Source organism: Ptychodera flava (genome assembly GCF_041260155.1).
Source record: "Ptychodera flava strain L36383 chromosome 23 unlocalized genomic scaffold, AS_Pfla_20210202 Scaffold_23__1_contigs__length_28996876_pilon, whole genome shotgun sequence".
Lineage (NCBI taxonomy): Eukaryota > Metazoa > Hemichordata > Enteropneusta > Ptychoderidae > Ptychodera > Ptychodera flava.
The window spans coordinates 6,046,971-6,064,245 of record NW_027248277.1 but is presented as its reverse complement, the minus strand read 5'-3'; the positions used below and the strand labels follow the sequence as shown (position 1 = coordinate 6,064,245).

General features: G+C 38.1%; 1 protein-coding gene across 2 annotated transcripts; it reads right to left on the bottom strand.

The window, feature by feature from the left end:
• Positions 1-6,650: 6,650 nt before the first annotated feature.
• LOC139124083 (zinc finger protein 878-like) lies at positions 6,651-17,035 on the bottom strand. 2 transcript variants are annotated; one of them, XM_070690216.1, is made up of 3 exons: positions 16,862-17,035; positions 14,390-14,461; positions 6,651-10,418 (listed from the first exon to the last, which is right to left on the bottom strand). In XM_070690216.1, exon 3 carries the CDS (start codon positions 10,341-10,343, stop codon positions 8,868-8,870), a length of 1,476 nt encoding a protein of 491 aa, XP_070546317.1. In that variant the 5' UTR covers positions 10,344-10,418; positions 14,390-14,461; positions 16,862-17,035; the 3' UTR covers positions 6,651-8,867. The 2 variants fall into 2 exon arrangements, with proteins under 2 accessions (XP_070546317.1, XP_070546316.1); XM_070690215.1 differs by lacking the exon at positions 14,390-14,461.
• Between the last annotated feature and the right edge of the window lie 240 nt (positions 17,036-17,275).

Sequence of the window (17,275 nt, the reverse complement as noted above, 5' to 3'; positions counted from 1 at the left end):
ATTTTTCCGTAATTTTTGATAATTTTGGACCAGATGGACATTACATTTCATTGGCTACTCTTTTTTCTCAAAATTTTGGCAAAAATCTGAGAAAAATTGACAGGGGTTTATTTTATAAAGGGGACAAAAATAGACTTTGGCGCTCTAAGGGTTAAATAGCATCTACTAGAATGTAACATGACGCTGACCAATCGATAAACCAAGGTCACTTATAAGTTGCATAGTTACTACAGTGACATAGTAGGGCGGTTAGCCTTCAAGTCGTATCAAAACTATTGACAGTCTCTTTAGGGTCTAAATAGGTAGGAAAACCGTTGAGGTAATGGAGATCACAGATTAGATAATTCTACAATTACGAACTCTTCTATAGTGACACTATGGTTAATTTGTCGTCGGACTGAACTGCAGTGCTCTCCCTCACCTAGCTAATTGTATTTTTGTTTTTGTTTTTGTTCGTTTTGTTTTTTAATGTTCTTTTATATGCAGTCATTTCGAACAATGAAGTTTTAACATCTCTAGAAAAGATAAGTACATTTCTAGTAAACATTCAAATATGAATTGCATCTTTATTGGTCAAGAAGTTGAAGAATTTCACCCAATTTTTCCGTATTTTCTGACAAAACCCTTTCGTTAAGCAATGTACATCAATTCTTTGCATGTTGCTTGCAAATGCTCTGAAAACTTTAAATAAATGAAAGGTCTTTCGGCCACATCAACACACATATATATACCGTTTCGCAGCTAAAAGTAGAAAGTTTGATAATACATTCAACATGGGGTCTCTCAAAAGGATAGTTTCTGCCGGGAAAGGACATCTACATTTCAGGTGTTTGCCCCCACCTTTGGTAGATACCTTGACAAAACTGGATAGTTTTCACACAAATACAAAAACAGGTGTGATAAAGTCTCCTTTTCCACATCTAAAAATGTGCAGGCCGGAGGCAACGGTGTTGTAGAGAAAATTTTGTGTAGTTTTGTATTGATGGTAAAATGTTGTGTAAAAGTTTCCCTCGGAAGTCTCTAACTTTTGTGGCAATTGTAAGTTTAAGAGGCAGTAAATGGAATGGTTCCAAGGCATGCACATTGGTACCAAGAATGTTGTTAAAGCAAAATCAGGGCTTTAGGTGGGATAAAATGCTCAGTAACTAATTTAGGTGTAATGATATTTGTCTTACATTGTAATGAAGCACCAGGAAATGAAGTAGTTATCTCATCGTCGTTTTGTTGCAAGGCTCTAAACTCTTTTGGATTTACATTTGCTTTCCTAACTGTTAGTAAATTTACGAATTTGGTTTGAAAAAAATTAGGCAGCACAAATTATGTAATGCTACACCCCCAAACACACACACACACACGTGACCCGCTCCTTTTACCAATTTTTTTTCTGGTACTCAATGTATGATTTTAAAGCTCAATAACCCGTATCTTTTGGCTATTTTTTTTCAGAACTCTTGTTTTGTGGTTTCCCTACACTTTCTACATTGAATCCCTGAACTGTAATTTAATGCTAAGTATTTAGCATATCAAGACAACCTATATGAGTGTAAACTCCATTGTTATTGTTGATTCACGTCCGGACTAGAATTCATTTATAAACAAATTATGAATAAACAATGATCACTACACACATACCAGCTGTGTTGACAAAAAGAATAGTTACTCAAAATTTCAGCATGACAAACGCACTGGGGTCAAACACGGTAGTTGATATACAGAAGAGGAATATTGAAAAACTTGCCACAAGTTACAGTTTATGTCCCTTTAAGGGAAAGTAAAATGGTGAATATATTCATGATGGAAAACTTGGCTATACCAGATAGAAGAAAGCAAATGAAAAATTCCTGTTTTACTATTTCGTATAGAGTATGCTTTATATTTTCTCTGAACACTCAAATTTTGACACGCATTTCCAAGAGATCAATTGCATCACAGTAAGTCAAAGGTCATGAATGCTTGTCAGGAGCAGCCAACGAACAATGCACTTTTAAAGGGGTCCTTACTATGATAAAATATATTGTGTATGACAAGCAATGTGAACTGACTAATTTTAAGTCAAGAAGGTAATTAATTAGCTGTTCATAATTTGCCCTCCCACTAAAAAAAAATCGACCTATCCTCCCGCACTCAAACTTCATTTTTACCCAAACCAATTATTTTTGCCTGTTTCCCCTCCCCACTGTGTATTTTTGAAGCTCCCCTGCCCTGTGGCGAAAAAACTTGCCGATTTCCCCTGCCCTGGAAAAAATTCCCCTCAAAATTTTGTCATTCCATTTCCCCTGCAGACATGAAAAGTTATAAGTACTTGCCCTGTGTCCCGATCCCCGGAAACACCATGGCTCAACTTCCCCTGTCCCCGTTTTAAAAGTAGCTTTCCCTCTCCTCGTTTTTCGCCAAGCCCTGTCCGCAGGACAATCAACCGATATCTGCCCTGCCCTACAAAAAACCCCTAAAATTTGCTCCCCAACCACTTAAAAACATGTCCCCTGCCCACGCAAAATTAAAATTTCCCCTGTCCTCAAAAATTGCTCCTAGAAAAGCTTTTTCGATGAATAGCCCCGTTGGCTGCACCTGGCTTGTAACCTTACGCAATTGTGTGTACCCGTCCCGTTTCAAAACATTTGACGAAAGGAAACTTTCCACAACATAATAAACGAAGCGAAGCCAAGTACATTATGGAGAGCAAAGTTTATTTCATTTCAGCGTTTTACAACTCAACATAGCTCCATAGCTCTTCTGAAGACGTGCTTTTCTTTTGTCATCATACAGAAGATTTTCGATCGGATTCGAACTCGCAACGTATGGGCACCCAGTCACCTAGCGAAGACATCAAAGTCGAAACCGCTCGGCAAAATCATGTTTGTAGAGGTCTATTATGATTTTATAATTTCTTTGTTTGTGAGTTTTCCATCAAAGAACAACCAGTCAATATGGACTGAAACTATAGGCTGCATTCACAAACACTTCCGGGTGGAATTCAAAAAAGTTCTCAGATTTTTTCAAATGCTCCACCAGGCCCCACCAGGCCCCGTTACAAACTCACAATGCGTTCAACGCCCCCCCCCCCCCCCGACATGCTGCAATTTTGAAATGCTCCTCAAAGAGATGGGACAGAAATTATAGATAGATCGCAATTTTTTCCCAAGCGTTTTCGAAGGGTCATGAATTTTGCAGGAATTTCACCGAAAATGTTGACTTACTGTACATGGGAGTTTATGACACAACTGTGGACAATTTTTCCCAATATAAAACTTGCAATATTTGTGAATATATAGACGTTGATAATAGACATACTATAAATTGACACAGTTATAAATATTTTTTAAGATACTACACTTAATCTGTGCTTTCATAAGTGTTTGACAATTGATACAAATGTACTTGCTTCAAAGAGGGTGTTTGAAAATTCAGATGTGGACAACAAATATGATATTCGAATTTCAATAAAAATTATCATTTCACTTCTCATTGTAGTCTACAGGTAAACTATTTTTTCTCTCTCACAAAACTGCTATATCTGTAACATGTAAGTATATATGTAAAATGTATATATGTATTGTTAAATGTTGACTTTTAGACTAAAAGTTTCTTAATTAACAATAAGTGCTTTCTGTACAATTACAAGCCAAACTATAAATGTATGAAAACATTACTAGTATTGTCCTTTTTGTGATCATATAAGAATGGTTTGAAAACAAGATGACCTACTTCACCTGTTAGGAAAACTGGACCCAAGTACGTATTTGTATAAAAACAAAATTGGAACTAATTTGGGATAATTGGACGGTGAAGTAATATCTGTTTAATCTGCAAATTAATGTAAGCAGATCTGCTTTTCTTTATAAGTTACACATTTGTTTTTATGAGTGATCAGCAATCAGCTTTAGAACACCTAACACTTTTGAGAAATTTTGAAAATTTGAAAATCCAATTATCCTAAATTAGTTCCAATCGTGTTAAAAGGGAAATAAGGTGTACCTTGTATCAACTACAATTTCTTGTTCTACTCCCAAAGCATGCTGGAATAACAAAATTCTGTTTGGCAAATACTCTGTGTATGCATGTGTAAAGACCATAATCATTGTTACTGATGACAAATGAATTCTAGTCCGGACTTGGAATTCAAGTTAAACAATTGTAACAATACTGACTGTACACATATGGCTGTGCTGAACTTTCAATCATAATTCATGGAGCATAACAAGAAACTGTACTGTGGATTCACAAAGCAAAACCACCAAAAATTAGCCCAATATTATAGATTAAGATTGACAACCCAACACATATTTAATATCAGTTTTGTTTCCAGCCCCCCTTAAGTCCCTAGATCATTTCAAGTCCCTCAAACATACCCTTCATATTTTCAAGTCTCTCCCATCCTGTCAATTCTTCCACCCCATCTCCAAAGGTGTTTATGAATGCAGCCATAGATAGCCATAGTGCTGTGCTGCCATCGAGATTTATCTGTGTCAACCATAGACCCTTATGCACCCATTGAGTGAAAGACTTAAACTTTTGATCGAACATTCCTGAATGAAACTTCAACCATTCTCTAAACAAATCAACAATAAAAATACCGTAATTATACAGTGTCGCTCACATTTGATCAGAATTGGTACAATACATACAAGTATGGGTACCAAAGATTAACAATAAATCTTGTTTCTATCTCTTCAGTGCAGGAAAATTCTACGTTGATGTTATGACAATGATTTCTGCATAGTACAACCAGAAAAACAACAAGGAAAATTTAAACCAGAAAAACAAGAATGACGAAAGTTGGACATGCTGCTACAGAGAAATAGATGTTTTGATCAAAAAAGGGCAAAAATTGTCCTAAAAACACAAATATTGAAATTTCACCACATTTTTTGCAAACAGCTTCTCCGCTTGTCAAAATATGATCTGCAACATTTCGCGAAATCTATCAGCAATATAAATCACTAGGCCATATGTATGTTGTAGTTACAGCACACAATCTTATTTGCGCTAGTGATATGGATGTACAATGTATCCTCAGATAGCGTCGAACTGAAAAAAAATTATAAATCTGAAAATTTACATAAGCACAGCTTTTCTCATTTGGAAACAAATTTTTTTAGAAAGTTTACAATTGTATAAAAAAGGTTCACAATTTCATTGTGACCACCCCCTCCCAAGATCTAATGATCCGTCCCTTAGTTTGAGCAGGTCTGTTAATGTGTAACAGTTCATAAACAGTGACAGGAAATGACTCAAGGTCACTTGAGTGTTTCAGTCACTGGCATGCCACCACTCAGTCCTGCACATTTGCAGAATTTCCCTTTTTCTTACCTCATTTGCAAATTTTTGACACAGACGTGTTCATTTGAACAACGTCACATCTGAACCCCTGCATCTACCTGTACACCAAATACTGAGATGGCAGCTTAGGCAGTATGGGAGCTTTTGCGTGTGACGGACATACATCCACACATACATACCCACATACATACATACCGGTACAGACGCCACCGACTCACCATATAAGCTCTTTTTGGTATTTATAAACATACCAAATATGAGCTAAAAATCGGGGGTTACCGTGCAAAGTTTAGAACTAGCGAAACAAATTACCCAACATTTTGTGAGATTTGAAATTCAAAATGGCCACCATTCCTCTTTCGACTCTTTGGGTGAAAAATGAAATTTTGGATTTTCGAGAAACTATGACGCTGAAAGTTGTTTTTCCCCAAGCACTTTAAAATGAGACCCCTCTAGTAGTCGATGAGAAAAAAATTGTAGAAATATTAGAGTCCAAATATCTGTCCCAGAGGCATGTTCCACCTTTATGATGTTGCCAATAAGGGACAAAAGAATAGGAGGACATCATTACAAAAGTTGGTGAAATTTGCTGTTGATGATGTAATGATGTAACAGTGAAAACATTTTGCATTTTTCACATCAGCTAATTTGTTATTTGCATAATTCATGAGTTTTCACAATTTGGCACATCAAACCTGGACTTGATCACAGGTGATTTGACTTGCCACATAAAGTGATAATTCCATGAGAATTCACATAAATCAATGTGATGTTGCAGCCATACACAGGCCAGCCTATGCTATGCATTTATCAAGTGCCTCAATTTCAATAACAACGCCGCAACCATGTCACCAGTATAGGCCTTTTCCCGGTTATCCCACAATCCATTGCAACAACTTTATCAAACACCGTATATAAGCTCAAAACAGCGAAAACATGCTGCTTTGTTTTGTACAACAGATTGTTATAGAAGAATGATACAAATTTGCAATACCAAATAATGCCCCGTGTATAATCTAACCATCAGCGACGATAATATAGGTCAGGGTGTAATCTGCCATAGACTTCTATGAGTAACGTTCTCTGCGTGTACCCTACGGCTAAAACGTTCTATTTTATACGCTTAGTATACCCTGGCGTGCACTGCATCATGGAACCGGTAAAAGAACTATTGCTGCATTGTGACAATTGTTTTCATTGTTTCCAACAATGTATGGTCCTACCTTCAAAGCAATTTCGAGTTTGCCATGACTCTTGGATCTCAAGTTGTTAACAATTGTACATAGTCATCCACAAATCATAGACAAGAACTGTTACAACGGAAACAAGGATCAAACATTACCACGAATATTCAATCCAGGACAACGTCATTCACCTTTACTTGTTTTTTATTGCTATTCACACAAGATATGAATGCATAATATCAAATCACTAAAGCTACTATAACATTTTACTGTCAAAAATTGAAAAAAAGTTGTTTTATCACGTACATTCAACAATACTGCTGCACAGTTACTCTACCTGAGTAACCATGACTGATGGAATACATGATTTAAATCACCATGACTGATGGAATACATGATTTAAATCATCGTGCATGACATCATTTTACATACTTTAACCTTTGAACCCCACTCTATTGTTTGACACAAGTATCCACATGCTACATGTAAATTTGTTGTTTTCATTACATACACATGCAAACACTCACAAAATTCCAAGTTTTCCAAGTTGTCTTTTACTGCCACTCTATATCTGCAGAACACTGTAGGGCCAAAAAATAGAGCCTGGGCCAGCTGAATTTTTGGCCTGAGCAGTTAGAGTTTTGCAATAGACTGCCAAATGTGCAGGTAGAAATCATTATCATATGTTTACTGAGATTGCACTTGGGATATATAAGATACACATTATGCAAGGCAAAACATACTTATCACAGCAGGATATGCCTGCTGTGGCATTCTACTACTAAAACTAAGAAATTATGCTAATTACTATAAAACATGTGGAATTAGCTGCATGCTTTTTAGTGTTTTCAGACTTTCTTTACAGTCAGCAATTTAGCTAAAAAGACATTCTATCCATAGTAAATACAAGGAAAAGTCTAAAGTTGCAGCAAAATTAAATTATCAAATTTAAAGACTTGGCAAAATTCGGTAAAATAGGATGCAAGGTAAAAAGACAGGTTTTACAGTATCTTCCATAGCATGCAAATGCACTGATTAAAGGGCCAGTAATGCTAGCTTTTGATATTTTTTCACCATTTTTGTTTTGAATATCAACCATAATTCCTTGTTTTACTCCCCAAAGCATGTTGAGATACACAGTATTCAGCTTGTCAACTCAGCCTGTACATGTGTAAATTGCATTGTTATTGTTGACAAGTGAATTCTGGTCCATACTAGAATTCAAATGTAAACAATAACAATGCATTTTAAACATATAGACGCTAAGATAACATGCTAAATAATGGGTGTTTCAACATTGTTTGGGGAGTAGAATTAGAAGTTGCAATGGATGTACAAAATAAAAATACTGAAAAAATAATTAAAAGTTAGTATTAATGGCCCCTTTGAGGATTGTGTCTATGGGACAATTTTTCAGTTGTTCAAATATAGAAGACTGCTGCTTGTATGGACTAAGTCTAAAAACTGTTGAAAAAATAAAGTTTTTGTAGCCTTGATTTTTACGAAGATCTAAAATTTAGATTTTTTCACCAGGATTGACCACGGGATGGGGCATTTCTGGATTTCTCACATGATGCACTTACACGCATGTGATGTTGTTTCTCTGATCAAACACTTCGCATTTTGACCCAATTTTCATTTGTGATTATGAAGCAAAATGCTTTAAAGTTTTCTTGGAGAAAGTTTACACAGAAAACTGTACGTCTCTACAGTCATGGCCAATATTCCCTCAATGATTCTACTCTGTTATAAAAAGGACATGTGATCATCATCAGATTCAGTGCATCCAAAAGATCACGGGATGACAGTACAAACCAACCCATGTGTACAAAGCACATTGAAATTCACGTACTATTATGCACACTTGTCCACATGAATTTGTTTTTAGTGTGGTCAATTGAATTCCAGGTTTAAAGCATTGCCTAAGATATTAAATGTTGCTATTTTAAATGTTGCTATTTTACACCACTGGAAATCATAGTCAGAGTTAAAGGGACAAAGTCGGCTGTTTTTCATAAATTTTGTTTGATGCGAGATACTACAATGTACTTACATGTATACATTGTATTGTTTGACAAGTTGAAAGATACGGTACCGAAAAATGAGCGACCATGCATATATTTGACCCCAGTTTTAGACAAATTAAATGAAACCATAGCAAAAATGAATTAATGGTAATGACCATTAATTCATTTTCGCGATGTTTTCATGTATCGTGCCTTAAACCGGGGTCGAATATATGCATGGTCACCTATTCAATCAGTATCTTTCAACATGTCAACCAAAATATGTAGTATCTTGTATCAAACAAAATTCATGAAAAATGGCCGACTTTGTCCCTTTAATTTTGACAAACATACGGTAGTTCCTTGTGATCAAATCATGAACCATCAAAAGGCAGAGTCAACTTGTGACACTTGTAACCTTGGTCTTGCTATGAACTATCAGATGTTGTTTCAGTCTAGAGTGATGTCTATACTCTTTCCCGCAAAAATGACACTTTATGCGGTCCTCACTGTGAACCACTCTCACATGGGTATTCAAGAGTTTTTTTGTATGAAATCCCTTCTTACATTTTTCACAGATGTGAAGATTGTTGTCGCCCTTATGGTGTCGTTCCACATGATGCTGCAATTCATAAATTATAGAAAACTCTTTCTCACAATCACTGCACTGATATTTGAAGTTGGTGTGGAATCGCTGAAAGTGTTGGCGCAGACTGTGAGCATTGGCTAGATGCTTACCACACTCCTTACAGTCAAATTTCCCACGTTCTGTGTGTCGGTGTACGTGTTTTGTCAGTTCACTTTTCCTGACAGTCTTATAATCACAGTAGTCGCACTTAAATTCCTTGCCCTGATGTAAAAGTTTATGAGTTGCCAGACTCTTCTTGTTTTTTAAGGTACATCCACAGATATCACAATCATATGGGGTCGTCTCTGCCGTGTGCATCTCAACATGCATTTTCAAGTCAATATATCGCAAGAACTGCTTTTGACAGATCTTACATTCATAGATTCTCACCTCTGCCAGATGACTATCAAGCAGATGTTGTTGCCAGTCTTTGTGCAGAAAACTCATCCCACAAAACTTGCACTTCTTCTCGGAGCATGATGCATTCTGCTGATGAACTTCTAATCCATTAGGATATTTGAACGAGAATCCACACCTTTCACATAAATTCGGTTTCCTGTCATAAAATTCTTTGAAGATCTTCTGTATTCTCACTCTGTGATTCTCAAGATCATCTACCGACTCTAATTTCTGTTTCTGTAACTTTTTCCCTGCGAGGTTACCTTCTCTTCTATGCAACTCTAATTTCTGTTTCTGTAACTTTTTCCCTGCGAGGTTACCTTCTCTTCTATGCATCCTCATATGACTTGTATAATTACAAGAGAGCAGTAATTGCTTCTTGCAGTGTCGGCACTCATAGATCTTCATCTTTTCCAAGTGATTGTCAACCATATGATCTTTCCAGTCCTTGAATGGAAACATCTTCCCACAAAAGCGACATTTGCGTCCGGAGCAAGTTGCCTTCATTTGATGATCTTCCAATCGCTTTGGATTCTTGAATGAAAGTCCACAACTCTGACATAAATTTGGTTTACCAGCATACCACTCTGTAATTACTTTCTGTATCTTATCTTTGTCATTCTTACAAGATTCTCCAGGTTTGACTTTCATACGCCTACGGTTGTCTCTCCTCGCAGCAATTTCTGTTCCATGAGATTCCATTTCTTGACTTTCATCACCTTCCTTGGAATCTGCAATCAAAGGACCAGATTGTATCCTGCTGTTTTCCTTTCTTCTGACAACATCCTGTTCCTTTATTTTCAGTCCGGATGAACGGAAGTCTTTCAAGAAGACTTCACTTCCCATGTAATTGGAATAGATTCCATCTTCTGAGACAAGGATAAACACCTGACATCCAAGCTTTTCAATTAATTCTTCACCCTGGAAAAACAATACACATTTAACTTAGACTAAAAATGAGGACAGTCATTTACACATTCAACTACCAGTCAAACATAAGTTTAAGATTGAAATAACCACAACTGTGCCTTCCTTGGCATTTTGTATCTGTCAGTGAATTTATAAAGTTGGTTTGAAAAAATTAGTACGTACAAATTATGAAATGCTGACCCCCCTAGCCAAAATTTGCAACAAATACTTTTGGTACTCAATGAATGGTTTTAAGGGAACAACAAGGAATGTATTCATGATATAAAATTTCAGAAATCAGATAGACAAAACTGAATAAAACATTTGCCTTTTACTTTCATACAAAGAGTATGCTTTTTATTTACACTGAATATTCTAACTATGATACTGATTTTCAAAAAATCCATTGCATCACAGGTCATGAATGCTTGTAACCTTTAAATTTCGTACTGGTGGATACCCTCATCAAAAACACAGATTGCCATTTGGTCAACTGACCCTTAAATATTATTGACTTAACCCTTTGAGTTCAATAATTTTCTCACTAAAATTTTAGTGCAACATTTTACCAAATTTTTATAAAGTTTTCTGTATTTTTTTTGATAATTTTGGACCAAATGGAGATTTTCATTTCCTTGGCTACAGTTCTTTATCAAAATTTTGGCAAAAATCTGAAAAAACTGAGATATATTCTGTAAAGGCGACAAAAATAGACTTTGGTGCTCAATGGCTTAATCAACCTTGATTACGCAACGAGTACTATGCTAAGGATGGGGAGTTGCCTTACGTCTGATGGTACTGTAAATTGTTGCAGATATGCAGTGTATGTGGAATGTATACCCATATGCAAATTAGCAAACACATTTCACAGGTGGTTGCCCGGAAAGCACCAACCCCATTGATTTTGTTAATTCACATGTTCTGGTCCCTTGGTGGTGACATGGTCCTCGGGCGGTGATGAAGAGAAATAAAGTAAGATACAATACGAGTACAAAGAAGGACATCATCAACGTGGATAAAACTTTCAAGAAAACTGTAAGACAAATTATTGATCTCTACATGTACCTGTAGTCAATGATTGATTAGTTTATATAAGAGATTTCTGATAATAGGCCCACCAAATATAGGCACATCAGCAATTATTTTGGGGTGGGCACTTATTTCTTATTTTCAGTTTTGCTTGATCTTTACCAGTGACATCTCAATTTGCCTCATTTACCAATAAGCTGTCATAAAGTGACTGTTGTGTGGCAAACAAAATAAATATATTGAGGCTTCTGGCTTCCTGACTACAGCCATTTACATCAGACACCCCTGTTGTACTGAAAATAACTGTAAATGGAATGATCCAGAGACACAATCATCTTGTTCACATTGGCAACCCAACTGAAATTTGGGCTGATGCAAAATAATTGTCCTTTTGGGATTAAATTTGGTCCGTGTCCACACTTACCGGTACCAGAATTAGGGCCGACGTAACTTTACCTTCCTTTGTGACCTCTGACCTGTCAAAGTTCAAAATGGCGTATTTGAATAATGGCACGCTGTTTCTACTGTTCATGATTTTCCTGCGTTTTTACGCACAAGAAGGGCAAATATGACTAACACTCACCCTTTTAATCATCGGAGAGATCTTCACTATTTATTGGATGAGCATATGGTATATATAAGACCGCGGTTGAGAAATAACCAGTGCGCGGGCATTTTTGACATGCCTCTCTAGTCTATTACGTGCACTGTGGAATCAAATGACATGGTCTCGTTTGCGGAACAAAGGTTGGTGGGAAGTTCTGCGTACATGGGATGATATTAAAATGTAAAGACTGGATTGAAAACTTTCGATAGGTGTAAACTTTAGTTTCAAACGTCGTTTGTTTTGTGCGAATAGGGTGACTAGTTCAACTTCGATCCATGGCGGAGGCCTGGTCAACTGGGACCAGGGCCGACGCAACGTGTCCACACTGGCGATTTGCGTCGGACCAAATTTTGCGTCGGCCCTGCGTCGGCCCTGAACCCCCCTTCTCACCGGGACCAAACTGTGTCGGCCCAAGGCCGACTCAGCGTGTCCACATTGGTTTTTTACGTCAGCCCCGGCCCAGGTCCGGACCTAGGCCGACGCAAAGTCGTCAATCTGAACAGGCCAATAGTAGACATTGAGACATTGTAGCAGTTTATGACAAGACATCTTTTTGTATCATGGGATTAGTTGTACTGTTATGCATGCATGTGTGTGTGAGAACATGTACATCTGTGTGTTGTCTACAGCATTCACAGATTATCTAGAGAAAGTGAAACATTGAGTCCTTTCTGAGGCACAGGTGGATTTGTCAGAATTTACTGAGGAAAAGATGAAATACAACTTTCAATAAAAGGTATTTTGCAACATCTTAATCTTTACTTGTCATGGTTTCTGTAAGCTTCAACTCAAAAATAAGCTTTTGTGAGTACTGAGTGGGTGTTGGTTTAACACCCTACCGTGTTAATGCTCTGGGAATTTATTAAATCCCCACTGGCTGTAACGTTAGCATTATTTTTATGATTTTACTTTCAAACTAAAATAAATTTGTGAGGATGTACACTTATTGTTAACTACCCGCTGATACTGTATTTATGAACAAGATTACACTGCGATTAAATGTGTGCCTGCTCATTAAATTGCAGTCTCATGCAATAAAGCAAAAACCATGGACATGTGCGTATCTGCACTGAAATCTTCACATAAACAGCACAGAGTAGTCCAATGTAATACTTAGGGTTGATTGTTTTCAACTGTGACATTGTTCTGTTTCCTTTGTAATACTAAGACTTTTTGAAAATGGCAGGACATCAAAACGATTGTTCAAATTTGACTTGACAAATGATTCACAAAGAAATGGTTTCCTAATGCAGTAAACGCTCATACCCCTTCACAGGGTAGAATTCAGAGAAAACCAAGAGAATAGTTACAGCTAGTGGGGCTTTAAGCTCCAGGTGTACCCCTGAAAATTTACCCATTTTTAACGCCCTGGGCAAATTATCTGAAATCTCTGGTGCATCAGGTGGCCATTAACTATCAGTGCTTGCACCACCTTTAGCATGACGATGCTAGAAATCTGCCTGATTCTGTTTTTTCAAAATTCAAATTTGGTGGTGCCTCTCTAGCTGAAGTCTTCACACTGTGTCCTGCTCTGAAACTCTTTGTTGATCAGAATATCGTACAGATGACATAGACTTGGGCCAAAAAAAAAATGATTTGAATCTGGTCATCACGCGCATCATTTCAAAGTGTGCGCATCAACTCTTTTTTTTTCCTGTTTTTCATTTGCCCCTATGGAAAAAAGGGAAAAATGTATCAAATTCCACCAAAAATAAAATAAAAAAATTGAAGAAAAAAAGTGCGTGGCTGCATCATTTTTGCCACACGTCAATACGGCTAGTTTTCAATCGGGTTCGAACCCACAACATACGGCATCAGTCGCCTAGCGGAGAGAAACAAACCTATTATTTTTTTTGCCTTATATTCTTTACAGTGGGTTCACACAAAATATGCAGTGTCTCTACAACTGCAAATTAATTGTGCAAGTAGGAAACTGAAACTGCTGATACTGCATAAATTTTCCTTTTAAAGACATTTATACTTCTTGAAGTGCTGCTTATGGTCATCAATTTATGATGTGTGTGTAACTGAGCAAAGCATTGTCCATGCAGCAAAAAAGAAAACTATCAGTATTCATTAATTTGTTGGGAGAGTTTCTTGTGCTATTTTTTCAAGAAATCTTATTACAATTGGCAAAGTCACTGAAAAATTCAATCTTTAGCTTGGTATTGTCAACATGACAAATCTATAATGGACTGGCTTAGCTTCCAGCTAACTTTCTACTTATACCGTAGAGTCTTGCTTCTCTTCACGTACAGACAAAAATTTTGCAGTATTTCGTTCTATCATGGTGGTTTGAAAATGAGCTAAATCAGCGACACCGATTGGTAAACTAGGAAAAGCCTACGGTTGGGCTTGCAGTGCAGTAAACCTTCAACTGGATGATGTCCTGGGCCTATCTTCATGCAAATGTTATGACCTATGCAAATAAGATGACATGTACAAACTATGGAAGATGACCCAGGCCTATCCAGAATACAAATAAAGGTATGCAGTATGGTATGACCCTACCTACAATACAATTATACAAATGCATGTACACGGTAATGAAGATGACCCAGGCCTATCCTCTATACAAATACATGTACACAGTATGGCAGATGACCCAGGCCTATCTAGAATACATGTATACACTATGGAAGATGACCCAGGCCTATCATCAATACACATACATTGTACATGCACACGGTATGGAAGATGATTCAGGCCTATCTAGAATACATATATAACTATGGAAGAGGACCTAGGCCTATGATCAATACAAATAGTACCTGTATTTGAATTCTGGATAGGCCTGGGTCATTTCCATAGCATGCATGTATTTGTGGATAGGCTTCAGTGGGTCACCTTCTGCCATGATGTGTACATATACTGTGTATTGTATTGTGGACAGGCCTGGGTCATCTTGTTTGCAAAGGTCACATTATTTGCGTGAAGATAGGCCCAGGACGTCATCCAGTTGAAGGTTTACCGCGCTGCAGTTGGCTGGCTCAGAGCAGTCCTGTGGCGATAACCCCAGACCAGACCGTGATCAATGTATGCCAAAGAACTGCTTGCGTATTCAGTGCTCACAGCTTAGCTATTACACTCTCCACAGTCAGTCGCTGTGCCTTGTTTTTTGCGCGCCCCTGATGCATGATGGGCGTGCATTCGAAGACTACGCTGTGCAGCTGTGAGCACGCGCTGCCAGACACAGCAACTGTCCGTTTTTGCAAGGGTATGAATATTCATAAGGGTAGTGACCTCAAAAGAAAACCTATGTAACTGGGCGGAGAGAATTTAAACCAGTAGCCAGTAGACCTATATACGTGGTATGTTTTTATTTTTCATTTTATTTGGCTATGCTACTTGTCGTTTTTGTTTTGATTAATGGATGTGTGGAGTTCTATAAAGTACCCGGATCTGGCAGAAATCCGACCGGTCGCTTGCAAGAACGTCCAGACCCTGGGATTTGCGTCGCATCTCTGAAGGGCGCGCGTGTTCCAACAGGGGAGAACGCGAATAGCAGGGTCTCTGCCAGACTACTTAGCTATGTGAAATATAGTTCCATAGTGTACAACATTAGGTGAACATAAAGTTCAGCTAATCATTCCATGCCATGTCAGTGCAAAACACTGAATACTGGTACATCCCTAATATAAAGTTGAGATGCTCTAATTGGCTATCTTCAGTGAATTCTGAGTGCGATCAGTTGAAGAAATTAAATTGAGTGAGCGGGCTTCTAGTCACTTCGACCCTGGTGTTAATTACTTGGGTCGAAAGAGACAGGGGTCGAGATGACCTGCTCCCCGTGAGGGGATTGCTTGAAGCGTGGCATTTGTTTCGTTTTTGAGACAGAGCATAGGTTCCCTCGGAAAATCACACTCCAAAATACATAGCATGGAGATTTTACGCAAAGGGGATAGCAGGTATGAATTTAGACGTGGAGTAGAAGTTGGTTTTTTGAGTGACTACCGCATTTTCCTGAAGGAAATAAGTGTCCTGACTTGGCGGTAGGTGATACGTGTGCATCATAGCGAATTTGTTTCCGTGTACCCGGGGCCATGCAAGTAATATGTAAGGAACATGCGACTGTAGTTCCAGGTTATGGATTCGCCAGAAAAGGGACTAATGTCAGCTATCTCAATCATCTTACGTTGTATGCTTCATCTACGTTTTGTCGGCTCGTTTGAATTTTGGCTGAAAAAATTCAGGTACAGGTCTTGGTCAAGACGAAGTACCCTATTTTTCTCGGGTCAAAATAGACACACTGCACTACACAATGTAGCCGACACGACCACGAACTGTCTGATACTGGCTACCAAATACATGTACTATGAAAAATAGTAAAGAATGAGCCACAAAGTCACTATCAGTTTTAAGTTGCAGGTAGGAAAGTCTGTGACTTTGTATAAAATAGTATGGAAATAGCAGAAAGTGAGCAACCAGCTGAAAGTTAGTCGAGGAGACCTTAAACTTGTACACTACACATATCATTAGCATCTCATAGCTGCAGTACAGTAGCTCGAGGTTTTGCCTGGGTATTTGGGTCGGACGGCGACCCAAATACCCAAGGCAAAACCTCGAGCTACTCTACGTACATGTACACAGACTGTACTGCAGCTGAGCATCTCATCACAGTCCCTCGTGGGCTATTCAGCTCTTGGACTATTTGCCCCATAGACGAGTGTACATAAGCGAGGGTTGTTTCTCGCTCGTCTACGGGGCAAATAGTCGAAGAGCTGAATAGCCCACGAGGGACTGTGCATTGTCGGCTACATGGAATGTGCCCTACACACATGGTGACGCCACTGCAATACAACGCAGAGCTTGTACATACCCGATAAAAAAGCTGGTCAATCATGTTTGTCTTTGACATTTCTGATTCTGCAGTGTCTTGGGGCTTCGCCACAGTTATCAGTTCGGCCATGATAAGGTTGTTCGACGCCTTTCGCGTTGATGGCAAACAGTGACCAGTTTGCAGTTGAAAAGGCCAGAATTATGTTGTGCGCACGCGCACAGTAATGTTCGTTGGTAGAATCACCCTTGACCTTACCCCAGTTCATGTCTTGTCGCTGAGGGCGTACTGTCTAAGTTTTCGCAGGTTTACTTTGGCCACAGTCGCTCCTGGGTGGAGGGACTCGCTGTCCTTTGGCATTATTGCTCATTACAACAATATTGCTTGTCTTCTTAATAAATTTACAAATATAACAGTTGTTTGTAGTGAAAAAAAAATATTTGATCATTATGTACA

Excerpts from the sequence above, each read along its gene's own strand:
- LOC139124083 (XM_070690215.1), bottom strand. The coding sequence starts at position 16,951 with ATGGCCGAACTGATAACTGTGGCGAAGCCCCAAGACACTGCAGAATCA. Across the intron at positions 10,419-16,861 it reads TTGACCAGCTTTTTTATCGG|GGTGAAGAATTAATTGAAAA; the intron begins GTATGTACAAGC and ends TTGTTTTTCCAG.